General features: G+C 41.4%; 1 protein-coding gene across 3 annotated transcripts in view; it reads left to right on the forward strand.

Moving 5' to 3' along the window:
• Window positions 1–27,883, forward strand: part of LOC134212331 (myosin-I heavy chain) — a 376,227-nt gene that overhangs the window by 217,611 nt on the left and 130,733 nt on the right. The window contains exon 1 of one of the 3 annotated variants that reach the window (XM_062690084.1): window positions 19,982–21,115. The exons of the other annotated variants lie outside the window; for them this stretch is intronic. Within the exon in view, the coding sequence (XP_062546068.1) occupies window positions 21,025–21,115 (91 nt within the window). The 5' untranslated portion in view covers window positions 19,982–21,024. Of the gene's footprint in view, window positions 1–19,981; window positions 21,116–27,883 lie in introns of those variants that run through there. 3 annotated transcript variants of the gene reach the window in all.

A 27,883-nucleotide genomic window follows, 5' to 3' on the forward strand; every position in this document is an offset into this window, starting at 1 on the left:
ATTGAATTAAAATGATAACTGCGTCGCGCTCACTCTTCGCCACAATTCGAACCAGTTTCATTGCCACCAGCAACCTGGTGGGCCAAAAATCGCGCGAAGATCATGTTTCCAGCGAGCGTAACACGAATTCTAATGAACAGCTCCGAGCGGAGCAAAAGAAAACATGAACCTACGCCAACCTCACCACCCCTCCGAAAACATGAAGTGGCAAATTATGGAAGAATTGTATACAAATATAGCCAGCGGGACCTACTCGCGTGGACGAAAGAAATGATGACCTGCGAGAAAACTGTTAATTCATTTTACTTTTTAAATTATCATCACTCTTCTTTATGTTTCGCCGAGGTGCTGCCGCTGGCGTTGTGGCTAGCATCGATTAGGGCGGGGACTACAGACATGGAACCCGGCGTGGATCGTCACAGAGTGCTCCCTGAAATTCAAATCGGGTAAGCTGGTCGTGCGTTTCGTAGCTTCTGGCGCATAATTTGTTAATTTGGCTTCGGCTCAAAAAGAGCAAATCATCTGCGTTTAGCAGTATAAATATGAAATATGATTTGTAAAGCGTATCGGAATCCACTGGAAGGCCGGCTGGCGGCATCGCGGCAAAAGCGTGAACGTTCGTGTAGACATAAAGAAAGATCATCTTCCTTTGCTACTGACATGTCAGGGTCCCACGGTGCTGGGTCATTTAAGTCAGAATAGAAATTCACAAATTCGATACAATTCAGAATTTGATGTTCATGAAAGTCGCAACGGCAGATGTATCACTTGGTGACTACCGTTTATGGAATAATTCGTTTATACTCGAGATTATTTAGTCACAAGATAGACAATTTTCGAATTGGGAAACATCTGGATAAAAATTCGTTTTAGTTCAATTAGTCATTTTGTTTAATTACCGAAATAACATTTCAATAAATGATTAATTTGTTGATACACTTTTATCAATTTGCTAGTTCGATAATAAAATGTCATTATTCCGATAAATCATTTGATGATGATTAGGTAAATTAATACATTTATTCTTCATTTAAAATAGTTTATCAAAGAATTGTCGAAATAATGAATAAACAGTTGAACGATATAACGAATTCACAAATTAATAAAGTGTGAATGGTTTGTTGTCTCCTTATCTCAGTTTCTTATGTAAATTGTTAACGACTGCAGAATTATTTTAAATTTATTGAACTGTCTGAATCAGTGAAATTGACGAGCTACCCATCAATAAACTCCAAACACTCGAATTACGACTTGCTCATCTGCGATCGAGGGATCACTCGATGGGAATGATTCAATGCATTGGGTTCCTCGGGCGTTTCCCACTTGTCACCATCATCGTCACCTGGGCGATCGTCGGTCAACTGGCGCTACCTCCAATGCAGCGAAGATGGATGGTAAAGAAGGATGGAGAGGCGGGGCGTACGTGTGCGTGTGTATGTGAATCAATCCCGATACAGAGCCGGAGGGAACCGGTGATGATGGGTTTGCGAAGGTATAAATTATCGTTCCGTCAGATAATTGACGTGTGCGCAACCGCTATCTCGTCGAACAATTCATTATCGGTTACGCTAATAAAGATGTTTTATCGCATTTACAGTTCCATTTACTTGTGATTTGATTTTTATCAGTCTGGACTCTTCTACAATATTGATCAATTCACCCTCTGCGCGAAATTACTTACATTACTTATAGCACTTACATGATTTTATTTTGCTCAATTAGCTTTGATAGGTAGTCGACTAGTGTGCTCTCAATGATGCGTAATGACATGGAATACGTGGAGGGTTCTGGCTTAAAAACTTTCCAAAACCAGATTTCGTTATCGCTTCATAGTTTTTTGAGCTGTATAAGTCAAACATCGTTTTCTGCACTAATTTGATTTGTTGAAAAGTGAAAAAGTTGAAAAGTGAATGAGTTGAAAAACTTGAACTTTTTTATCTACCTACCACGTTATATAATGAGACGAGCACATAAACTGAGTATGAAATAAGCTTTATGAATATATTGAAGGTTTCGTGCAATACAGGCACAACTCGAAATTTTTCGTTTTTGACATTTTGATGGCAAGCGCGAAAAATAGTATGAAGTTTCACCTGACCAAGACCCAGGTCGAATTTCATAATATCAATTTAAAAAGTTATGCTAATTTTAATATTTGACAATTTTTTGGATTATTCACATAAATCACCGTGTACCAATATGGGAAATTTGCAAACCCCATAATGCAGCGAATCAAATTTCGTTATTTTAAAAGTTGATACATTATATGGTATTTTTGTGCTTCCTTTTGAATGTGATTTCCTCCGGAAGTTTCTCCAGGATACCTCGGGAAGTTCCTCCGGTATTTTCTCCAGAAATTCCTCCGAAAGTTCTTCCGGAAGTTCCTCCGGCAATACCTCCGAAAGTTCCTCCGGGAATTCCTCTGGAAGTTCCTCCGGGAATTCCTCCGGAAGTTCCTCCGGGAATTCCTTCGGAAGTTCCTCCGAAAGTTCCTCCGGAAGTTCGTCCGGAAGTTCCTCCAGGAATTCCTCCGGAAGTTCCTCCTAGAATTCCTCCGGAAGTTCCTCCGGAAGTTCCTCCGGGAATTCCTCCGGAAGCTCCTCCGCGAATTCCTCCGGAAGTTCTTCCAGGAATTCCTCCGGAAGTTCCTCCGGGAATTCCTCCTGAAGTTCCTCCGGAAGTTCCTCCGGGAATTCCTCCGGAAGTTCCTCCGGGAATTCCTCCGGAAGTTCCCCCGGGAATTCTTCCGGAAGTTCCCCCAGAATTTCCTCCGGAAGTTCCCCCAGAATTTCCTCCGGAAATACCCTCGGGAATTCCTCCGGAAGTATTTCCAGAAATTTCGTAGAAAACTTCTCCCGAAAATCCTTTAAAGATTTCTTTGGTATCCAGAAATTTGACTAGGAGTTACTCCATGATTTTCCCGTGAATTCTTCCAGAAATTAACCTAGGAATTCCACCAGAAGTTCACCTGGGAATTCCTTCAGAACTCTTCATGGATTCTCCACCAGAAACTCATGAATCACTTCTAGATTTCTTGAAAAATTAACTCGAGAAATTACCTCTTAATTTCTTGGAAATTTCCTTATGGAATTTCTCTTGAATCAACCTTACACCCTGGGAATTTTTCAGGATTTTTTCTGGAATTTCCTCCAGATTTTTTTCAGAAGTGTCTGTGGAAATTCATTTACAAATTCTCCAGAAAATTTTACGCACATTCCTCCAGAAATTCACACGGAAATTCCTCAAAATATTTCCCCCATTGGCCCTTCCTTAGCCGTGCGGTAGAATGCGTGGCTACAAAGCATGGCCATGCCAAAGGTAGCAGGGTTTGATTCCCGGTCCGGTCTATGAAATTTCCGGGTTGAAATTTGTCTAAACTTACTTGGTTATAAACGTATCATCGTATTAGCCTTATGACATATGAATGCAAAAATGGTAACTTGGCCTAGAAACCTTGCAATTTATAACTGTGAAAGTGCTTAATGATCACTGCGTGGCGGCAATGTGCCAGTGTGGGATGTAATACCAATGAGAAGAAGATGAAGATTTCCTCTATAATTCCTCCAAGAGTTTCGTCTAAAAATCGTTCAGGAATTCCTTGGGCATTCCTTCAGGAATTATTATAGAATTATTAAAAGAAATTACTCTTGAAATTCATTCAGATACTTCTTCAGAAATGCTCTCCAAGAACTCCTTCGAAAATTCATCCAAGAATCCCCTCTGGATTTTTTTAAAGAAATTCTTCCAGCAATTCTAATGGAAACCTTTGCATCAATTGTCGCAAAAATTATTTCCGGAATCTTCTAAATATTTTCACGGGTTCTCTCCCAAAGATTTTTGAAGGAAGTCAATCAAAAAATCCGCCAGGAATTTCTCCGGAATATCCTAAAGAAATTACATTGGAATTTCCTACAGGAACTCTCTTCATAAAAAATCACAATAATAAAGAAATAAAAAAAATACAGGAACTCTCCAGCCTTTTCTTGTCTTGTCTTGTCTTGTCTTAGCACATGCACAGCCAGTATTGAAAAGCATCCTGGAAATGTCGGTTGTATTCCCGAGCATTTTCTTGTCTGCATTAATATTTGCAGCATATCATGAATATGACACAAGTATTAAAACGGCCAGGCCCACCGTGCAGGCTTGAATTTGGGAGAAAATCCAAAACATCCCGGCAATCATATTATTTAGTAATAAATAACATGATCAACGAAGAGTTTTGAATCTACGAAAGGAAGAAACGAGGACAGCCGTACCAACCGTTTCACATTCAGGGGGGAAAATGATTGACGAAATCGTTGGGAGTGACTTTGCTAAGAAGATTAATGTACACTCCTTGGGTCCTCGACGTCTTGGGATGGGGCACAGTTTTTAGTCTAGTGCCCTGGCTTATACACTGATGGGCAAAAGTATTCGCAAAAATTCAGATAGATTACTATGAAAACATGACGAATACTTATGTACATCAGTGTACATATAGACCTAGGCTTAAGCGCCATTACTCGCTCTCTGTAACGAGAAAAAGAAAAGAAACAAAAGCGATGAAAACAAGCGAAAACTCATGACGATAAAATTATACCATATACTTACAACATCACAGGAACTCTCCAGCCTTTTCTTCCCCAAACTCCTCCAAAAAAAAAATGAAGAATTGTTTGCATAAGTTAATGGAAGAATCTCGGGTTGATTTCACGTTGTTCTTCCAGGAGAAATTGTTGAAGGAATTCCTAAAAGAATTTCTGAAAAAAATCAAGTGGGGATTTCCGAAGGCGCACGCCCACGTGACATGACCAATGTCCTGATAACCTGCGCCGCGAACGCAGAGGTTGTATTCTGAGAGTCTCGGAAAAGATGTGCATTTGAAGAGTAGTGATTGGACATTAGATGACACATGGACAGTGTTGATAGAATCATGCTCAAATATCACTCATCGAAACCTCATGCGCGAGCTGAGTCGCTTGCGATACTGCAAAAAGAGCATCGTGCAAGAGTTTTTCACGCAGAATCGCATCGCTTCGCTTATTCGCCGAAAAATGATTTCGCTCCAAAAAGTGTCAAAACCCAATCGAAGCGTATTATATTTTTACGTATGGATTTATTATCCATTGTGTTAAGCAAAGAAAGTTATTCCGATGAATTTAACGAAGAAGATCGTGCAAAAATCATGCAATGATGCAAATCGCGAGTCGATTCATAGACGATTTCCTGGGCCATGAGTTGGGTGGTTTACCGCGCTTGATTTGAATCGTGGATGAGATTTGAGAATTCGAATTTTTACTAACACTGCACATGGATCGAATGAAGTCCGTGATTTGTTCATCGTAAAAATCACCTTCCATAGCGCCCACCGTTGCAAAAGAGTCCACTCTCTCATTTCACGGAAGTGAGCAATGAGAAGGGACCCTAGACATGGTGATAGTGGAAGACCGTTTTGATGAAGCACTTAAAGATTGCCGTATCCCATTCAGAAGATACGCTAAGTGTTTAACTGGTTTCATTTAGAGGTGTGCGCCGGTCCGAAAATCGACGGCGGCGGCGTTTGTCAGAATTTTGGTCGGCGGCGGCGGCGTTTTCGGCGTCACGCCGAAAGCCATTTCAACCGGCGGCGGCGGCGGCGTGAATCGGCGTGGTGATTTTTTTATAACGTTCTCGAAGATTTTTTTTTTCATTTTTTCGGGATAGCTTCAAGACATCAACGGGAGCATCTTCTCTCGATTTTTTTTTTCAAAAATATTGATTATTGGAAATTATTTTCGGATTTTCCACAGGAACTACTTTGCAGCTTTTTGTAATTCCTAAGGAAAATTTGTTTGGAATTTCAGGGGAAAATCATTTAAAATTTACAAACTTTTCAGAATTTTCATGAGTTTTGTACTTCAGAATACTCAACAAAAAAAATGTCAAATTTACACTGAACATTTGTCGGAACATCCGCGGGAGACTTTGAGAAGTTTTTACGGGAAACTCGCTAGAGTTTTCACCAGAAATTTTCCGCGGGAAATTTTTCAAAATGAGAAAAAAAATTCGATTTCAATGGAAATTGTTAGGAGGTTTCACAGGAAATTCGTTTTTATTGGCACGGGATTTTTTTTAAATTGCCATGGAAAATTCTTCGGAATTTTCACAAAGAATTTTCCAGAATTTCCACAAGGTGACTACTACCTGGAAAACCTGCAAAAATGCTGAAATTTCAGAGAATTTGTAACATAATCAGGGAACTTTCAAACATGAAAAATATTAAACAATTTAAGAATTGAACACGTATGGATCGTTGTTTCGATCTATGGACAAAAAAAACGTGTATCTAGCTTCAAAGGAATTTCTGGGTAATTCCCGAAGCAATACCAATACTAAAGAAAGCTAAGAATTTATTCGGGAATTCAATTTAGTTTTGCTTGTAAAATCTTTTGAGAATTTGCTCGGAAATTCTTCATGAATGTGTTAAAAAAATATAATAATTAAGGATTTCTAGGCAGTTCCTGGAAGAACTTTCGGGGAAATATCTGATCAATTTCCAAAGAATTTTCGAATGGTTTTACAAAGGAATCACGTATCCTAGGAAGTATAGGCGTAATTTTCTAAATAAATCCTGGGGGAATTTCCAAGATGAGTCCACATCTTGAGGAAATTGTGAAGGATTTCTGCCAAAGGAATTTTTGATGGAATACTGAATGGATTTTCCAAGGAATTCCCAGAAGAATATTCAAAGTAATTTCTAAAGGTATTCTCGAACGAATTCTCAAAAAAAAATCGAAGAGTTCCTCAGAAGGATTCCAAAATGAATTTATGAATGTATTCCCGAAGTAATTTAGAAATCAATATCTAAGGAAATTTTAAGAGAATTTCCGAATGTTCAAAGGAATTTGTAGAAGATAAACTCTCTAGAAATGACCGAAATTTTTTTCGGAGAAGTTACTGGAGGAATTCTCAAAACAAATACTGAAAAAAATCTCCACTAGGAATTTAAGAAATAATTCCCAAAGAAATTTGTAAAGGAATTTCCGAAGGAAGCTCTAAACGAATTTTCCTAAGAATATCCAGAACAATTCTTTGAAATCACTTGTCATAAGACGAGTTTTTACAATCCCATTGAATTCCACCACTTAATTGTATCTTGACAGATACGTATTCCGACCTCAACAGTAAGGCCGTCTTCAGTGTCTCGTACTTGACTTGACTTCAAGTACGAGACACTGAAGACGGCCCTACTGTTGAGTTCGAATTACGTATCTGTCAAGATACAATTAAGTGGTGGAATTCAATGGGATTGTAAAAACTCGTCTGATGACAAGTGAAGACATTCCACTAAAAAGCTCAAAATAATTTTCTTATTCTTTAAAGTGTTTTCTAAAGTTTTTGTAAATAAATTTTCGAATGAATTCCTAAAAAATACTCAGGATTTCAAAAAAATCCGAATCATTTTCCGAATGTATTTATTCCCAGTAGAAGATAAGTTCTAAAACGCTAGTGGCGCTGTAACCATTAAAATTATTTTGCCATTTAAAATTATTTTGCTTCAATAAGCCTAACTTGGCATATGTTGTCTATCATGTTGTAGTGTATGATTGGTTGCATCAACATCCTCGGTTTGACACTTATACTACCAATTTGCTGCTGATTTTGCTGTTTTTTGGTTTTTGCTGCTATGTTTGATTGAGCACAATACTGCTCCCACTCGCATTACAGTCCCATATGACTTTTCGTCTTTTTTTATTTAACCTAATGAATAGGGTTCATTTCTTATGTACTTCCATAAATCATAATAAAAATTGCGATTTTGCATGCCCATTAAAGGTTCCATTTCCCGACCAATTTGCTTGTCCCGGGATTCTGGATAAAATTTGTTGCTTGTCCCGAGAAATTTTTCAATGTGCTTAAAAACGTAATTATGTGGTTAAGAATATGTTTTATTCATCAATAAAAAAAATCAATGGTTCAAATCAAGTAACTGGTCTTATCAATTTGAATTCGTTCTCTGAAAATACGACTTCAAGAAGCAAATGTTATTAATGCTTTCATCGGACAATGAGGTTCGCTTTTTAGAACATATATTTCCGGAGTTCGAAAAGATGCGCTCGCTATCGGTTGACGTCGGTTTGATTGATTTTAAGCCGCCGAAAATGATTTCAAGATTCGGGCTCAACTTACCATGTAGCTCAAAAAGTGACAGCTCTTTCGCAATTACTTTTGAAAAATCAATCATTGCCGAATCAGTCTGGGACGGGTTGGCATATTCCTTTATAGCCGATTCCAGTTCTTCACGCATGCTCGATGGTGTCGATCCTGAATCGTCATGCATACAGGACAATCCAGCATTCAACTCGGCAGCATCATCATCGGTCTGTCTTTGGCAGTCTTGCAACAATCGAACTCCCAGTTCCTTGATGAACTTAATCATTTGCGTTTTCGATGAGCTTTCCAGTTCTGCTGGCACTTGCGTTGACAACGGAAGTCCTTGAAGGAACTTCAGCGCTGTTATTATTTCTTTTTGGCGCCGTTCGTTGATTCTTTTCGTGATTGCATCGAAGAGGTCGTTTCCAACTTTGGAGTTACTTTTTTTAAGCTTCGTATACAAGAAACTCAAGCTGCCTTCCGCAGACAGCAATGTAGCATCTCGTCTTCCCAATGCTTCTGAAGCGAGTCTGATTGGCTGAAGAGCTTCCTGAAGGTTTTTTGCAACCTCGAAATCACTGTCCAACATAAGACCTGAAAGACCTATTTCGAAAAGTGTCTCTTTTATGCAATCAAAACCGCGAATGAAGTGCTCCAGCATCGTTTCAGTCGAGTTCCAACGAGTTTTGACGTCCACACACAGTTGAAGTGGTTTATGCAACATTTTCATGATTTTTTCTTGAAGTAGTGCATTCTTAACAGGTGATTTTCTGAAAATGTTCACGACTCTTCGAATACGTTTCAAAGACTCTCCAAATCGCGTGGTGTACAAGTCCATAATTGAAATAAATTAGCTGTTTTCTTTAATATGAACATGAACATTCCAATATATTTACCGGAAGAACCAACTTCATCATCGTAGTTATCACTATCCGAATCGTTGCTATCTAAATCCTCATTTCCAATTGGTATCGGTGCCTGATCCTTGTACAGGACATCGCAAACCCCCAAGAGAATCGCATGGTTGTAACACTGCTGATGAAGGTAATCCGACAATCTTCCAAACTTCGTCATCACTCGAGCTCCGTCAGTCGTTGATGCTACAATGTTTCCATCCTTAATACCGAATTTCCGGACCATATCCTTGACCATTTCCAAAACCTTTTCAGCAGGTAGTGATCCACGAATTTTGCCGAGACCCAGGTTGTAGAATGAACCGTCATCGAAATGGGCATTCATGTTTAAGTAGCGCTTGTTGCTTAGACTTGTCCCCTTGTCCAAAGTGAGACTAACCAGTTTACCGCTATCGATACGCTTCACTATTTCATCTCGCGTTTGCTGCTAAGCGTACCCATAGTATTCGGCGACCAGCTTCATGACGGATGTATTCGACGTTGGCAGAGAATATCCACGATCTGCGATCGATTGTCTGATGAACTTGCTGTTGGTGATTGCATTGATCGAAAATCCGTCCTCTGCTGCCAGCCGAGCTACAATTTCCGCCAGTGACTGACGTTTAACGAACTTGATCATCGATACTTGTTTCACTGGGACATTCGGTGTGGATGATTTAATTTTCGCAGCAGACTCACTAGGATTTGTAGGGGGTTTGTAATCCATGTCGTGTTTGTTCTTCATGTGCCGGAGCAAGCCACTGGTCGAAGAGCCCTTGCACGACAAAATTTGCTCGCACTTCCGACATCGTGCTTTTTCTTTGTCATCCGCAATTCTATCGAAGTGTTTCCAAATTTCCGCCATGCCTTTAAAATAATTGGATGTAAGGCTACATTAGCAATTTTTTTTTATTACTACTTACTTTGATGTAACAGCAATCCGAAATTATTCAATGAACATAGAAGCAGTATTCAGTGAATGAAAACAATGTTTTGAATGGAAATGACAGCTTGCGTCGTATTGGCGCGCGCGCGTGTGTGTGTGTGTTAAATGTATCCAGCTTTTTACGCAAAGGTGCCATAATACTTAGCATCACCCCTTTTGACATATGCTGTGTACACTATAATTTTCATATAGATAGATCTCAGCAGTCTTTGACTTATTATATTTTCTATTCCAAAATAAAACTGTCAAAATTTTGCTAGAGTTCGAGACGTGAAATATGGTTTTATCTCAGGATTTTATATTCAAACTAGAATTTCTATCAATTATTTATTTATAAATTCATAGTTTTACTACCTTCCTACTTTTTAGGTGTCCATAACAATTTTGGGGACTCATTTGGATGATTTAAATCTTGCTGCCGCGAAACTCAAAGATATTTGGTGTTTTCGTAGAAATATTGATGGGGATATTATTCACACGATGTACATCTCGGAAGACCGAAACCCTCAAACATGTTGCTAAAAATATAACTCCACGTAATGCGCTTTAGAGCAGGAATGTTTTGGTGACCCATTGGTGATTTTGTGAGCACAGAATGAACATCTGAAATATCCATCACGTAAGGACATGATGAAGTGTCTGTCATTCCCTACTTTCATACAAAAATGAGTATAACAAATTGTTGTTTTGATTGTGAGGGGATTGAAACATAAAGATAATACTCTTGCATATTTATTAGAAATAATACGACGAACTTCCCAAAATTACTATTTTTAATAATACTTTCGGCAGTGTTCTGTATTTCTTGGTATTTATCTTCTTTCAATAATTATTACAACTATCAGCCAAGAAGGTGACTTGGTGGTTTAGTGTTTCCCAGAATTATACGATAAAACGACTATATCCAGCCCTCCCTCTCCACACAGACTTCAACAGAATCAAATAGGACAGTTCTGTTTTCCAATAAGTGCAGTTCCGGACACAATCCAGCAAAATGGTCTAAAAGTTGCATCTTTCAATTGCCGGTGGCTTCTGAATGATCACCTATACAATCAAACAATGGAAAGAATCATACGGATCATTACAGATTGTGGTATCAATATCCCGTAAGTCGATATAATATTAACAATATTTCGTTTTGCTATTCCTAATTTTCTCAGAATCTCCGAGTGTTATTCAAGTCTCCCCCAAGTCCTAAAAATATAAGAAATTAGATTGATATTTAAGAGCAAAAAATCAAGAACCTTCACTTATGTTGTATCCAAATATGACAGATCTGCAGTTAGACTTTAATTCATGGCTACTAAGATATAACAGCATATTTTTATAGATTGTGTACACAGTACATGTCAAATTCGATTCACCCCTTGGTAATTTATGGCTAGCGTAAAAAGCTGGATAGGCAAAAATGCGAATGCCTACTGAACCAATACAAGGAATGATGCATTTTTATGAATGATGTATAACATCGATGTAGGTACAATGAATACATATGTTGGAATTGTATGGGTTATATTGAATGCTCGTTCACTGAAATTTATTGCGAAGTATCAAAGCGAAAAAAAATATGTAAAAAAAGTGTGTCCCGGGAATCCCGGGATTTTCGGGACGGTGGAAAATCTTATCCCGGGATTCGGGAAATCCCGAATTTTCCAAGATCCCGGGATTTTTCGTCCCGGGATATCCCGGGATGGAACCTCTAATGCCCATGAGTGAAAAAATACCAAGTCATAGTCCCATATTGAAAGTACTCGCATAACAGATCAACTGAGAATTTACATGAACTTATTGCTCAAAACTAAACAATGTTTCGATCATACTAAATCGCTTTATGGTAATCCAGCGAATGATGAACAACTTTCAAAAATTTCAGCAAGATACGATGATGTTTCAATTTATTAGATTTTTTTAAAGTTTCATATGGAAGATGTGATTTGGAACCTCAATGGCTATTATATCAGTATGCGAAAAAACGGTATGGGACTAATATGTGAGTGGGGGCAGTATAAATGTTGGTCACATGAACTGGAGCGACATAAGCAGTTTTATACTTTTTCATCATCTGTTTTTCCGAACGAATTTCTAAAGGAATTCCTTAAAACATTTCCGAGGAATCTGAGATGAGCCAGCCGTGGGCTGAAAATCTCATTAGGCCGATACAAATATTTAAAAACAATTATGTCTCCCCCCTCGTTTTTTTTTGCCCAAAAATTATATTTTGAGGCAAAAAAAAAATTCGGACAATTTTGAGGATTTTCAACATTCTTTAACAAATCCGAGGAGTTTTATTATTTTTTTTCATTTTTTTTTTAAACCACCCAACCCCCCCCCCCCTTGACCTTTCGTAGACCAGTAGGACATAATTTAAATTAAATTTTTGTAACGCCCTTAATAAACACATTAAAACTTTCGAAGAATGTGCTAAAGAAACTCGTAAAAAAATTTACAATGGAATCGTCAAATGATTTTCTGAAGGAATATCCGTACGAAGTTCTGAAGGAATTTTTGATTGAATGATTAAAGAATTTTCTGGATGAACTAATTTACGAGTCAGGGCCATAAAGCAAAACCATGCAGAAGGTGGCTGGGTTCTATTGCCGATCAGGTCTAGGAAATTTTCGGGTTGGGATTTTTTTTAGCTCCCTGGTCATATAAAGGTATCATCGTGTTGGCCTCACGATATATTAATGAAAAATGGTAGCCCGGCTTAGATAAACCGCGCATTTGACAACAGTGGAAGTGCTTAATCAACACTATAAACTGCGAGGCGGCAATGTGCTAGAGGAATATGCAACCTCTGCCAATAAGAAGAAAAAGATGACGAGAAAAAATGTTGTGAGGCCACCAAAAATTTCTTTTGAAAAACGTGTTTCGCAATATTTACTTGTTTGAATTGGCTATTTTGCTGCAAAAAATCGGTATATGGCAAGTTTGTTTTTACTTTAAAATGAATGTAGAGTATCTAAAAAACCAGGAAATAGTAGGGAATTTTGTTTTTACAGTTGAGTAGACCCCTTGTTCAACTAAAATTCAGAATTTATAAGTGAAATTTTTGAATTTTCACGGAAAATTTACGTAATTTTTTTCGGAAAGATTTTGGAATTCTACGGAAGATCTTTGTGTTGTCAGTAAGAAATTCTTCAAAAGTTCCATTGGAAAATATTTGAAACAGGAAAGGGTCGTCGACCAAATGACATTTTCGGCCAAATAACTTTGGACTAGATGGACTTCGGTCAAATGATGTGCTTGGTCAAACTACATATTCGGCCTAACAACTTTCGGCCTTGTGGCTTTCGGCCAAATTACTTTCTGCCAAACAACCCTCCTAGGTTCAAAAATTCTATTTCAGTGAGAAATTATTCGGAATTTCCACTCACAATTTTTCTAAGTTTTTACGGAGAGGTTTCGGAGGAAGAAAATTTTCACGGAAAATTCTTTGGGGTTCCAACGTGATGATGTGGGGATCATTCGGGAAATTCTACGTAAATTCGACTGAATCTTCGAAATTTCCACGGAAAATTCTGCGGATTTCTTCAAATTTGAATCGGCGTGGAAAATCAAGATCAGCGGCGTGACAAAATTTTGAACGGCGGCGCGCCGATGCAAACATGCCGGCGGCGGCGGCGTGCCAAAAACTATCGGCGGCGGCGGCGTGGCGCGGCGGCGCACACCTCTAGTTTCATTGGCCGAACAGTTTCCAGGGAACTTAGACGACAGGAGATGAAAACTTGGTCTGGAGGTAGGGATGCGATTTTCTCTCTGTATCGTCGCAGTATATACGGAACTTGGCTCTTTGAGCTTAACCCTTTCCATGGTAGCTGTGGGAATCTATACCATTTCGTCGAAAGACATTTCGTCGAATGACATTTAGCCGAATGACATTTGGTCGAAAGGACATTACGTCGAATGGACATTTGGTCGAAGAGACATTTAGTCGAAAATGAATTTTTAATCCAGTAGAGACATATGACATTTGGTCGAATGGACACTACGTCGAATGGACCTTTGGTCGAATTGACATTTAGTCGAAATCAGATTTTAGAAAGAAGAATCTTCGTACATTTGGTCTTATGACGTTTGGTCGGAAGTGGATTTTTGAAATATTAATCTTGGTACATTTAGTCTAATGACGTTCCGTCGAATGGATATTTGAAAGAAAAAAACTTAAGTAAAAAAATGATTTATTGCGGTGTTCCTAAAAGTCATATAATTATTGTTCCAATATTGTTCAAAGAATGATGGGTTCATAAAAAGAATAAATAATATGAAAACGGTGAAGATTCCGAGCTTATTCCCGACTGGATATTGACTTCTACGAACCGCTCTAACCGACTACATTAAATCTATACCTCCTGGTCAAAAAACAATGTAGTCGAATGATGTTTCGCCATTAGACATGACGGTAAATAGACATTACTACCGTTACACGCATAACTGTCCCATGTACATCGGAAATTCCAGCAAACATGGGACGAATATGCGTATGATGGCAGATAAGGTCATATTAACATTTGGTCGAAATTAAATTTTCGGCCCATAATTAACGAATTATGGTTGAAAGACCATTTTATACTGAACTAATTATTGTATAAATATTGAGTGAAAGAAAGAGTATCCATGAAAAGAATAAGAAAACCATTTCCATTCAACCGAATGTCAATCAACGAAATGTTCTAAAGCCGACTACGATGAAGTATTGGCAAAATAGCATTGATATCATTGGTTTTTGAACTTGTACCGAAAAATAGAATAGAGGGTCCTTCACCATTAGTGCCTAATGTTTTGCTATTTCTGTATGTTTTCAATTTTTCTATCTCCAGAAGTTTCGTTTGCTCAGATGAAAAATCGTCATTAGCTTCCATATTCGTTTCTTCCGCTGCTGATTGAACTTCCTCTTGTCCACCGATTTCCTCTAACCAGTTTATTCCTGTATCTTGTGGATTAATTATTAAAATTTAACCAAAAATGTCTAAATGTCTTTTCGACTAAATGTCCATTCGACCAAATGTCCATTCGACTAAATGTCCATTTGACTAAATTTCCATTCGACTAAATGTCCATTCGACTAAATGTCCCTTCGACGAAATGTCCTTTCGACTAAATGTCATTCGACTAAACGTCATTCGACGAAATGTCATTCGACGAACTGTCCCAAAGCCAGCTGTGGTGCTCCATCAAATTGTGCACCTTCCAACAATCATCGAATTATTTCAACAACAAAAAGGATCGTTTGGCAATTGGCACAACTTTATGGCTTCATTAGACTGCAAATATAATCAATTTTGTGTAAAATAGTTAAACTATTGAAACAATCAAGTAACTATTGAGTTACAATCAAAAACTTTTTTTTTCGTTTTCCACAAATTTTAGCAATGCCAAAAAAAATTGCTCTAGCATTTTTTCCATAGGTGATTTCTTCCTATTGAAATCTTTGAAAAAAAATCGTGGGAAAGAGAGGGTTAAACTATGCGTCATGAAAAACTTTATAATCGCTGAAAGCAGTGGAGTCATCCGGTTTTGAACAATCTTCTCTCTTCGCTGGCATGTCTGTATTTTCTAGTAAATATGGAGATATGTCTCCCGAACGGAAGAAGCCTGGTATTCTGCGAACAACCCTGAAACCCCAACTCGTGGTTTCTAAACTCGGTGTTTGGCAGCTTGGCGACTGATCTTCGTAGAGTTTTTGTGTTGTCTCCTCTTGTATGCGCCTCGCAATGGAGTGGGTCATGTTGGCCGTGGAGAAGTGCCAGTAGACCCTAGTAGACACTATTGCGTGATGGGAGTATATTGCTTCGACGCAGGCAACCTCAGCAGATGTGGAGGGAAGAAGCCCTGAAGCTATGAGGAGATACCGCTTAAAAATATATATAGCCTTTACGTATATTTAGTATACGAGAGAGGCAAAAACGCGTTTGGGGTGCACTTCCCAACGCAACGTTTTCTAGTTATTGTTCGCATGAAGATTGTTCGTTTCTGGAATTCTTGTGTCACAATCAAGGTCACAATACATTTTGAGTCAAAACAAACCTCGAAGTATTTAGAACACAGATAGAAACAATCATTGAAATGCTCGCTAAAAATTATGCAATAAATGGAACGCCATTATCAACGTAATTCCTCAAGAGAAATTGCGTAAATGTACACAATACTTGGCGTAAATCTATTGCATGCAAATTTTAAGCAAACTTGTTAGGAAGAGACGTGTAGAATGGCGTAAATTTCTGCACCTCATGCTTTATTTATGTTAAAAAAAAAACAAAAACCATCTCAGTTTTCTGCGGAGCGAATTCGTTACCCAGCTTCAAAGCCCAAGTAGACACATTGTCCAGAGCATCTTGCTACGGTCTTTGCAGACCAGCTGCGGTTGACCCAGAAACGGATCTGCAGGCTGAGACATTTATGAATATCTCCAACGTAAAAAATGTTAAATAAGGGGGATGAAACATGACCCCTGGTGGAGACTAATGTAGCTTATTCGTGAAGTCGCCAAGTCACCTTAAGAAAAACTCATTCGCTTCTCTGACAACAAGTTGTACAAATATTTGCGTAAAATCGGTGAAAGTCCACATGAGTAGAGTTTGTCGGATAAGACATCGACGCAAAGTGAATCAAAAGCCCATGTGCCCATTTGCTCTTTTCTAGCCCTAGATGTCCTGAATAGGAGATGATGTTGTTATGTTTTGTAAATTTTGCATGTGCATGTTTAAATGGTGCGGTATTCTGGATTACCATGGACCCCGATATTAACGGGGTTCACTTTTTAATTTAAACTTCTAGTTCCTTAATGACCATCAAACAAACCGATCTTTGGCTTTCTCTTTGCTGTTTTGTTTGGATTCTGCGTTCCGTTTCACGATGTTCCATGAAGCTTTTTTCAATCCCACGTGCTAAATAAATTTTGAACACTTTTTTAATTTGAACGTTGTTCAAACCAATGGGGCTCAAATTAAAAATTGTTAAAATGAAAACGGTCATATTACCGGGAGCCCACGGTATATGCGAGGAAATATCAGAAAAGTCACAAAGGGTGAATATTGGCCTGTTCTCCCCTATTGCATGAAACAAATAAAACGGTCAAAAAAGTACAGTAGACTGACGGTGCAAAGATATAATTTCTTGAACACTTTTATGCAGATATTGTATTATACAGACCTTTGCAGATCTTGCAAGCAATTTTTAGTTTAGTGTAGTATATTTATACAGATTTTGAAAAGTTATTATGAAGAATTCTAAGAACATCTGACATACGCTGATTAGGTGTCAGAATTTAGTCAGTCGACATATGATACTTTTTATTATCCATTTACCAGCTTTGCTGGTAGCTTTATATCACCTTTCTTTATGCAACAATTGGCTTGAAATAAGCTTTGCTTTTTGTGAAGTTCCACACAAGTGAAGCTTTTCACTCCAACATAGTTTTCATATAATCATCAAGCTTTCGACATTGCTCGAATTATATCATTCAAGCTTGATACCACGCTTTAGTACAAATAAGCTTCTACCCTATATTCGAAATAAACATTAAAAGCTTCTCTCGACGAAGCAATTTAGTACATGTTTAGATTTCAACTTTATAACAAAAGAGTGCGTTCAAGTCTTTGTAGTGTATGTACATGCTGGCCATCATATCATATCGTAAGACCCAACACTGCTCGTAAGACCCTAAAAAAGCTCGTATGAATGACTGTCCATTTCCATTGATACCACATTCAGCAGCATTATTTATATGTTCATGAACTGTTGTTGGAGCATTCGCATTGCAGTATCTTATTTTGTTTTGTGCCCAGCATTTTATGTTTTACCGCCCCTTTTCTTGATACCGTCTGATTAATGATAGCTACCAACCGTGGCACGGGAAGTTCACTACATTGTATTGAATGGAGGTGATAATGAGGACTGTACATCGGGAATAATGCGCAATATGCTTGGCTTAATACAGAAGCTTAATACAGAACCAACCGATGATTGTTGGATTTTTTTTACAATTCTGTATAAGAACCTGCTGAGCATATGTGAAAATGCTAGTTTCTGAAACCTTACAATTTTCTTATGATATTTGTTTGTGAGCTTACATGTTTTGTATAAGAATCATACAATTTCGCATATGCCCAGTTTTTCTACAGGTTTTGGTAGATTCTTATACAGGATTGTTAGAAAATCTAATAGTCACTGGTTGGTTGTATGGTTTGTTATAGTCTCAATGGTAAATAAAATGATTTTCGGTACATCATGGGTTCGTCGTTTATCATTCATTTTAGTCTCCAGTGTTTTGAACTAATGTTGACAAATGGAAAGAGTCGAATTTCCTAAACGTACCTAAACGAATTTCATTGAATCAAGCATGTATCTAATTCATCACTTTCGCGCCAATGACTTGCGTTATTATTAGTGCAGAACCATTAAAATCCCGCCAGCATAAACTTGAAGAAAGCTCTGTGCAGCTCGCTGGTGTGAGTAAAAGCGACACTGAGAAGCAAGTTTACGGTGGGAATTTCAAAAGGTTCGATCGGGAAACCGAATTGAATAGCATTTGTTGGTAGATCGGTGAACTGAGATAAGCTCCGATTCCAATGTTGCACTACGTATTTCGGCGCGCCTTCAGCCGATCAGGTTAACTAAAGCTCTTGTGTAAATTCGTGACTCAGTTCGAAATCCTCTATATGGGTTAGCCAAAGCCATTGGTGTGGTGTCCTCCGTGGGTTGTAGATTGCGCAAAAAGTGCAGCCAGGGTGATGAAGTTAGAGCAAAGTGCACAAATGAGCAAGAAATAACATTCAATCACATACACCAACATGGGAAAACGGTGGAAACATAAGCCTGACGAGACAGAACAGGGCAACTAAAGAATAAAAGTTCCAAGCACAAATTGATTGGATGTAGTAGTGTGGTTTTATATGTAGGTTTTTCGGCTCTTCCAGAGGAGTCAGTGTACTCTAAAAAGGTCCAATGATTCACACAAAATGTTTTGCTCGATATGGCTGTGTAGTAGAGAGCATGAATAAATCTCAAGATTTGGTTGTGAACGATACTGCTTTGTACTTGGGCCTGTTACATATTGTATTTTCCTTTCAGTATTACAAATCAGTATTGCAATCAAATTATCTTTTTTTTTGCTTATTTCTACTTATGACTTATTTCCAACGATTTCACTATTCAAATGAAACTCATGCATACATTATTTTGAATTAGTGTTTGCCTTTTGAATTGACACAACTATCAATAAGATTTTTAATTTACTTTTACAATGTTTTATTGCAGTTTTTATTTCTATTCTTTAAAACGTTTACAACTTAATGTAAGCTAATGAATCTTAAGCTTATAAGAGGCTTTCGTTGGAATTAAAAATTGCTTAAAAATTGTATAAAAGGATACCAAGAAAATTTGTACATTTCTCTTTGCGTAAATTAAATAATTTGATATACCAGCAACTAATCCTTTTTTTTATTTTATTTCGAATTTTTTGAAAATAAATTTGCAAATAAAAATATGTAGCTTTGCATCAAAGTGCATGTATCAAACACCTTCCAAAAAATATCAATAAAAAAATGTCTGCATCAGCATATCACCCTTAAACTTCATTTATTTTAAAAAGAAATCCTCTTGCACTTCTAGCTGATCAACTTGTTACGAGCTTTCGCTCATTCCATCAAGTCACTTGAAGTGTGCGAGCTATGATTCAACCTCACTCCCCAGACCCACACTGTATCCTCTCAGGTGGAAACCCAGCCAGGAGGAAAAAGCTTTTTGGATGATCACAACAATACATACACACACATCGGTTGGCTCCATCATGATCGTTCATTGCTCGCAAATGGTAGCTCAGTCAGCCTCCTATCATGCAACTTGTGTTGGTGTTATTTTTTTTTCGTAAAGGCCTCCTAAGGGTATGAGTAAAAAAGTTCGTCTCTTCTGTTTCAGCGACTTATGTTAGGTGTTTGCTTGCTTACGTAGAGTATGATCACTCTCTTCGTTTGCTGCAGCCCAGGACTTGTTCCGAAGTACGATCGGCGCTTTCTTGGCTTCAGTTTTGAGAAAGTTTCCGTTCGATCAAGAGGTGTATTTTTGCTCGGCGCTTATTCGCGTTTCCTATGTCTTGTTTGAATGAATCATTAAGGATTTAGGAATAAGCTTGTTAATAATAGCAGAAATACAATTGGTGTTGTAGAAGAAAAGTAATAAAACTGGTTCAATTGTGGATAGTGCAGTGGGTTTTGATTCAAATCTTTTGCAATAGCCAAGCATGGCCGGATGTTGTGAATTTCGTTTGAAAAAGATTGTATTGCCTAGATCCGTGAATGCTTATTATTTAGGGTCAAGTTGAATGTGCACTCAACGAATTTATATGAGTCAAACACGGGAACAACATAAGGAGAAAAACAAGCAATCAAAGAAGATTGCGCGAAGAAGTGTTATAAATCATAGGCCCCATCCGAGTGAAATGAAAATAAATAAGGAATTGTGTGGCTCTCGCGCAACTAACGAAGAATAAATGTGATCGCAAGGGGCGAAGAAGGGGAAGGCTCAACCGTCTAACAAAACAGCGTACACATCTAAATGCAAGTGGAAGTGGGGAAGAGTTGAAGAAACCCGAAGAAATCGTGACGAAGGAAACAAGTCAGCAGTGAACGAAAAAATCTGTGAGTCAAGAAGGTGTGGAAATGGAATGAATAAACATACCTTAAAATAGAGCCCAAAAGCCCATCGCTGCCGAGGAGCACTGCCTGCCGAAGAGAGAGAAACGGCTAACCGATAATTACAACCAGTGTAAAGTGTCTGAAGATAAAACCAAGCAAAAACAGCTCTTCCAAACAAAACAAAATACGAAAAGAGACGATAAAAAAAAAGTTGATTAAAATTTATACTCTCCTTTTTGTATTCCGTTTAATTGGTCACTTGAGAAGAGAGCGCCAAGTTCAAAATTTGCAACCACCACCTCGTCGCGTTTGGCGTCTCGCTGTATTCCTGTGCTGTGTTATACTCGTTCTGTTCAGCTCTACCACGCACATTGGTCAGACTCGGCACACTGCAGCGCAACAATTAAGACCGTTCATAAATTAGATCGTCGCTCCAAAAATGGCCACCCTGGGCCTTTCGAAGGTGTTCATACTGGACAAGTATTTTACCGAGCTGCAGAAGTTTTGGGAAACCGAGAAGAAACTGCAAGGTAGGTAGTTTGCATTCAGCTTCGAAGAAGCTATTTGGTCACATCACTTGCCGAGGTCATAAACAACAACAACCACCGCCAAGAATCGACAGTTGCTAAAGGTGAAGGGAAGTAAACGGGGCACTGGTACTTACACCTTTACTGCCACGGTTTATGGTTGTTTTGGAAATCAAGGCGTCCAAATTAGCCACACCTGAACCTGACCGCGTACAAACAGGTCCAACAACCTCGTCCAGGTTGAAATTATGACACAAAACCGTTATCAATCGTAAGGAGATAAAAACACAAATATTTTAGGCCGTTTTTAGATTCTCTTATGATTGAGTGAGAAATAGGAGAAAGCTGTTTCTTCTCATATTTGTTTTCCAATGTTCTGGGTCAAATATGACATCCGATAAAAAATCAAGTACATATTTAAAATAATTAATCCTTCTAGCCGTAATTATGCCTTTCTCGTGTATTAAAAAAACATAATTTTGGCCATAACTTTTGCGCCCATAGTCTGATCCGGTCAGTTTTCAATAACAATAGAACAGGATTCCCCGTCGAATGCAACTTGTGGCGAGCAAATCGCCTGAAGTGCCTGAAAAGTGAGTTAAATTTGTTACCCGTTTTTGGTAGAGAAAATGTCATATTTTGGATATAACTTCTTATCCCATAGTTCAATTTTCAACAGTTTCATAATGGGATAGGGTTTCCCGCAATATGTGACAAGCATATCGGTTAAGGTTAATTGCCAAAAAAGTGAACTAGACTTGTGCGCGCACACACACAGACATCACCTCGATTCGTTGAGCTGAGTCGATTGATATATAACACTATGGGTCTCCGGGCCTTCTATAAAAAGTTTGTTTTTGGAGCGAATAAATAGCCTTCACGCATATTTAGTTTAAAAGAAAAGCAAAAATCACGATTAGGTTTGTCTGTAATACAATAGCGCAACAACGCAGCAGAAAATGTCAAAAACTTTTGAAGCTTTTGTTTGAACTGCTTCATAAGTTTATTTCACAAAAGTTGTGCCACAATTCCGAAAAAAAACAAACATTATATGCTTTAATCAATTTTTTTACTTACTTATGGATCCTGTACACCTCCGGTGGTGCAAAGGGCCGACTTGAAAGATCTTCATCCTGAGCGTTGCCCGGCTATCGCTTTAACCTGTTGCCAGGTTAGATTTCGGTCGACTGCTTTTTTCTTTATTGAGGCTTCGCCGCCATGAGCCTCTGGGTCTGCCTCTGCTGCGATGTCCTGCTGGGTTCCAGTCTAATACTTGTTTACAGATTTCGTTTCCGCCCCTACGTAGAGTGTGGCCGACCCAGCCCCACTTCCGATCCCGAATTTCTGTTGCTATCGGCCTCTGGTGACAACGACGATGGAGCTCGTTGTTAGAGATCCAGTTGTGAGGCCACCAGGCCCGAATTATATACCGCAGGCATATGTTAATGAACACCTGCAGCCGTTGAGTGTTCTCCACTGATACATACCATGTTTCGCTAGAGTATAACAGCACAGATTTCACGTTAGAGTTGAAAATTCGTATTTTGGTGCGTTCACCTGCCTGTTTTTCCAGATATTTCTTAAACTCGCAAAGGCAGCCCTTGCTTTCTTGATCCGTGCGCCTATGTCGATCTTAGTACCGCCGTCTGACGCCATTTGGCTACCAAGATATTGGAAGCTTTCAACATTCTCCACTGGTTGCCCGGCTACTGTGAAACTGGAAGGAGTCACCGTGTTTACATCCAACGATTTGGTTTTGTTGACGTTGATGACTAAACCTGCCGAGGAGGAGCGCTCGGCAAGGTCGTTGAGCTTACTCTGCATATCAGTGCGCCGTTGCGCGAGGAGTGCAACATCATCCGCCAATTCGAAGTCATTTAGGTGCTCCATGGTTATAGGCTGCCATAACAGCCCGCGGTTTGGTTCACGGTAAATCGAATCTACCAGAATCTCATCGATTACGATGAGGAACAGTAACGGTGATATAATACATCCTTGCCTCACACCAGCTACGACCCGGATAGGGTCGGACCAGACCCCATTGTGCAGCACTCTACACGAGAAGGCCTCGTACTGTGCCTCGAGTGTTTTTTTTTCCTAAACAATGGAGGGGGAATCTGCTCAACAGACATCCTGGGTTGACCAGGAAGTGCTGGGTTAGGGGCCACCTCCAATGAGGGAGGCAGGGCTGCATCCCCGACCAGCTAAACCGTTTCCATTGCCGCCAAGCCCATCGTCCCTTCGGTACAACCAGAAAGTAATGCTTCAAAGATGGGCCAGTGCATGACGCACCCTCGAGGTTAGCTGCGTGTCCTTGCAGCATCGAACATCGTGACTCGCTTTTTAGAAGAACACCATGGTATCGTGCCAGCGCATTGCCGGCTTTCCAGGTGGCCTTACCGCCCTATGTCCTCGGAAGGTGGGCAGGGTCGACTTCGCGCCTGCTTCCCTCTGCACGACTGGTATCAAGAATGATGATGCCGCGTGCACCCCAAATTGACCTTTCTGCGATAGGGCCTATTCGCCCAGCACACAGAGGGACTTGCCGACGCGAGGCCTACGCCTGCCCCAGCCTTGACGAGGACCCCTTTCCGTCCTCGGGCTCGGAACCCGCCTGGTTGACCGACGCCGCGAAAGCGACGATACCATGTTGTTCTTCGCGCGGCCACTTGTTCGATAAAGGATCGAGTTCGACCACAGAGCATGACCACCGGTATGACCCATGAAGCCGACTCCGATCCCTTGGACCACCTCTTATTTGCGCCTGAACTAGCCATCCTTGAGTCCACGCGCCACCTTCTGTGTAGCTCCGAGACGATTTGGGCGATAGCCGATAAAACGGCGTTCCAGCCAACTTCGTCTTTACACATCCTCCGAACTAGGTTGTCCGGGGTAGTGTCCAGACCACATGTGGCAAGCATGTGGTCACGCATTGCGCGAAAACGTGAGCACACGACCAACACGTGTTCCGCCGTTTCCTCTAAACCTGCGCACACCAAACACTCGGGCGAAGCCGAGCAAGCCAACTGCTTTACCTGCACTTTGATTTTGCAGCACGCTTAAACGCCGGGCACATCAGGCCCCATGGGGTGCTTGCTGTTCACAGCTTTGCTGGAACAAATCAAACAATTGGGAGGGTTCGTGCAGCATTGTGCCTTATGTCCCTCCAATCCGCAGCGTCGGCAGAGATTGCTTCTGTCAGGGCCTTTGCAGTCCCATTGCTTGTGCCCCGGTTCCAGGCACTTGAAGCAAACTTCGGGTTGCTCGTATATGCGCACAGGGCATACCGACCATCCCACCTTGACGCTCCCTAACTTAACTACCTTGGAGGCGTCCGCTGCAGATAGCCGAACCAATGGTACCTGCGTCCCTGCCGGACCTTTCCGTAGCTGAACGGCTGCGGTGGGCGTCTCCACTTCACACTGTCGCCGCAGTGCCGTGACGAGCTCTTCGACTTCAGTGATCTCGTCCAGGTCTTTAACCCTTAGATTCACCTCCGTCGTGAGTGCCCTCACCTTGACCGTCTCGCCTACTTCTTGTAGGCGGCGCCCTTTTGCGAGACGCCCCGCTTCAGCTCGAGTATCATCTCGCCCATCCGGGTACGTCTTATTCGACGTACGTCGGCGCCGAGTTCACCGAGCTTGACGTCACTCCTCATCGCCTTTTAAACATCCGAGTACTTAGCCTCGTCCGTTGTGATGACTAGGGCATCGCCCCTGGAGCGATTGGCGCCTACCCTAGACTTCTTGCTACCCTCATTCGCCTGGGCCTTCTTTTCGGCCCTTGACGTCTTCGGTTTCCTCTTGTTCTTGACCAGGGTCCAGGAGGCGTCATTCCCCTCTATTTCCCTGGTCTGGTGCGGCTGAGAACTTTCAGCCTGCCGTAACCCCCTTACCACCGTCTTGCCTGAGTGGACGGACCTTTCCAGGTCCTTCCTCCCCAGTTTTGGAGGTACCTGACCGGGGTTCAGCTTCCAGCCCCACTACCCTTGTTCGGGGTAGTAGCCCTCCGAGTTTTGGAGCGGCCCCCAGGGAGCTCATCCCCTGGAGACTGTCTCCCCCGTTTTTGTGTCTGCTCCGTTGGAGTAGTCACCCCGACGTACCCGCAAATACTTGAGCCTCAGTCTGGGTAGACTTTGGCACCACCGTCTTAGCTGGCACGCCTTCGGTCGACTCGACCTTGCCCGAGTCCGCGAATCCTTGGGCCTCAGTCTGGGTAGACCTCGACTCCACCGATTTCACGGGTTTACACTTGGCCGTCCCGACCGCCCTCTCCAGCTTGGCGTCCAGCATCGACTTTCGAAGTTTCTGCAAGCTCCTCTTGAGGTCCTTGCTGATATTATGCTTCGATGACGCAAAGTCGACGATGGCGTCCAGCTGTTCCGTCGTCACCTCGAAGGCCGAAAGCCCATCGCGTTTGCGGTTCATCGCCTTCACAAGCCATGGGCCGTCAATAACCCCTTCCGGCGTTTTTATAGCCGAGAGGAAGGTTGAGTGACCCACGCTGGCGCTGCGCACTGAGCTGCCGACTATTGCCTCTGGCCTCCTAGGCGGAGACCTGAACAACCCACCTCTTGCGAAGGGGTTGTCGCCTACACTACTACCACTAATTGAAGAATTGACTTGGTTTTCCATTTTGGTCCCACGAGTTGCTCGGGAAAAGAGGTCCACCACGCCAGAGCCCAGCATAACGCGGTAAGGGACAATTACTGTGGAGGGTGCCCAGGTACCCCACAGGCTCCGTTAAAGGCCTAGCTTATTATTTCACCCCCCTGGCCATGCATCCCCTCGGCACGGGTCGCTTGACGCCTTGGGATTAGGGGTTAGGGACGATGGTCCCGGTCGAACTCGCAGTGGCCATGGGGAGGGGTCGTGCCTCGTGTGTAGAGTGCACTATGTGTACCTATGTGTCCGCCAGGGCGGACATATTCTCGTGATTGAGACGGTCGAAAGCTTTTTCGTAGTCAATGAATACCAAGTAAAGGGACTCTTGGAATTCGTTGACCTGCTCCAGAATGATGCGGAGCGTGACAATATGGTCCACACAGGTCCGGCACAGAATCTGGCTTGCTGCCGCCGGAGAGTCGCATCGATCTTCTCCTGAATCCGGGCCAGGATAATTTTGCACAGAACTTTGAGAACGGTATACAGCAACATAATGCCTCGCCAGTTATCGCATACAGTCAGGTCACCCTTTTTGGGCACCTTCACTAAGATACCTTGCATCCAGTCGACCGGGAAAGTTGCGGTGTCCCAGATATTACGAAATAAACGATGCAGTAGTTGAGCGGATGTCATGGGGTCAGCTTTGAGCATCTCGGCTGATATGCGGTCGACCCCTGGGGCTTTATTCGATTTCATGCTTTGGATGGCTGTTTGAATCTCTAGCAGTGATGGAGCTTCGGTATTGACGCGTGTTATACGTCGGATCATGGGCAGATCATGCCGAGGTGGTGATGGCCTGGCTGGCACTTGAAAAAGTTGTTCGAAGTGCTCGAACCAGCGTTTCAGTTGGTCAGTTGGGTCGGTCAATAACTGATCATTCGCGTCTTTCACAGGCATCGTTGCATTCATCTTCGTCCGCTTAAGCGTCGTGAGATATCGTAGAGGAGGCGAATGTCCCCGGTTGCGGCGGCTCTCTCGCCTTCGTCGGCCAGAGAGTCTGCCCACGATCGCTTGTCCCGTCGACATGAGCGTTTTACTTCCTTCTCAAGAGCCGCGTATCGTCGACGGGCTAAGACTTTGGCTCCTCTGGTTTTTGATCGCTCTATCGCGGCTTTGGCTTCTCTTCGCTTCTCTATCTTCCTCCAGGTCTCATCGGTGATCCATTGTTTTCTCTGGGTGCGCAGTTCGCCCAGATTGTTCTCGCTGGTGGCGATGAAGGCATTCTTGATGGCGGTCCATTGGTCTTCCACGCTGCCACCTTCCGGAATATCTGCAGCACGCGTCTCCAGTTCTTCAACGAAGGACCGTTTCACCGTGGCATCTTCCAGTCGGCGTGTGTTGAATCGTCGTCCAACTCTTTCCTCCTGCCGACGAATCCGCGCAATGCGCAGGCGTAATTCGCCGATGAGGAGGTGATGATCAGACGCGATATCGGCACTACGTTTATTCCGTACATCAAGAAGGCTCCGTTTCCATTTTCGGCTGATGCAGATGTGGTCGATTTGATTTTCTGTAAAGCCGTCACGGGAGACCCACGTGACCTGGTGAACCGGTCGATGAGGATGAGGAAAGAGCGATCCCTCGACCACCATGTCGTTATTCCCACAGAATTCTGCCAACAGCTCTCCGTTTTCGCTCATTTCTCCGAGACCATGGCGTCCCATAATGCGCTTATGGTTCGAGTTGTCGGATCCGAGCTTCGCATTGAAGTCGCCCAAACAGATCTTGATATCACCCTTCGGAATTCTATCTACGACGGCATTGAGTTGGCTGTAGAAGTTCTCTATGTCTTGCAGATCGGCAGCATCGGTTGGCGCATAACATTGGATTATAGTAAGGTTTCGGACCCATGTTCTAAATCTGGCAACAATTATCCTCACACTTATAGGTTCCCACTTCATAAGCGCAAAGTGTGCCTGAGAGCTTAGTGGGAAACCAACTTCGCGATGGCAGGGAGCGTGTTCATCTCGTAAACCAGAGTATAGCAGAACTTGTCCCGACGGCGTTCTGTGTTCTCCAAAGTTTGGCCAACGGACTTCACTCAGTCCCAGGATCTCAAGCTTCATGCGGCGTGCCTCATTGGCAAGTTGTGCCAATTTACCCTGCT

Source organism: Armigeres subalbatus, chromosome 2 (assembly GCF_024139115.2).
Source record: "Armigeres subalbatus isolate Guangzhou_Male chromosome 2, GZ_Asu_2, whole genome shotgun sequence".
Lineage (NCBI taxonomy): Eukaryota > Metazoa > Arthropoda > Insecta > Diptera > Culicidae > Armigeres > Armigeres subalbatus.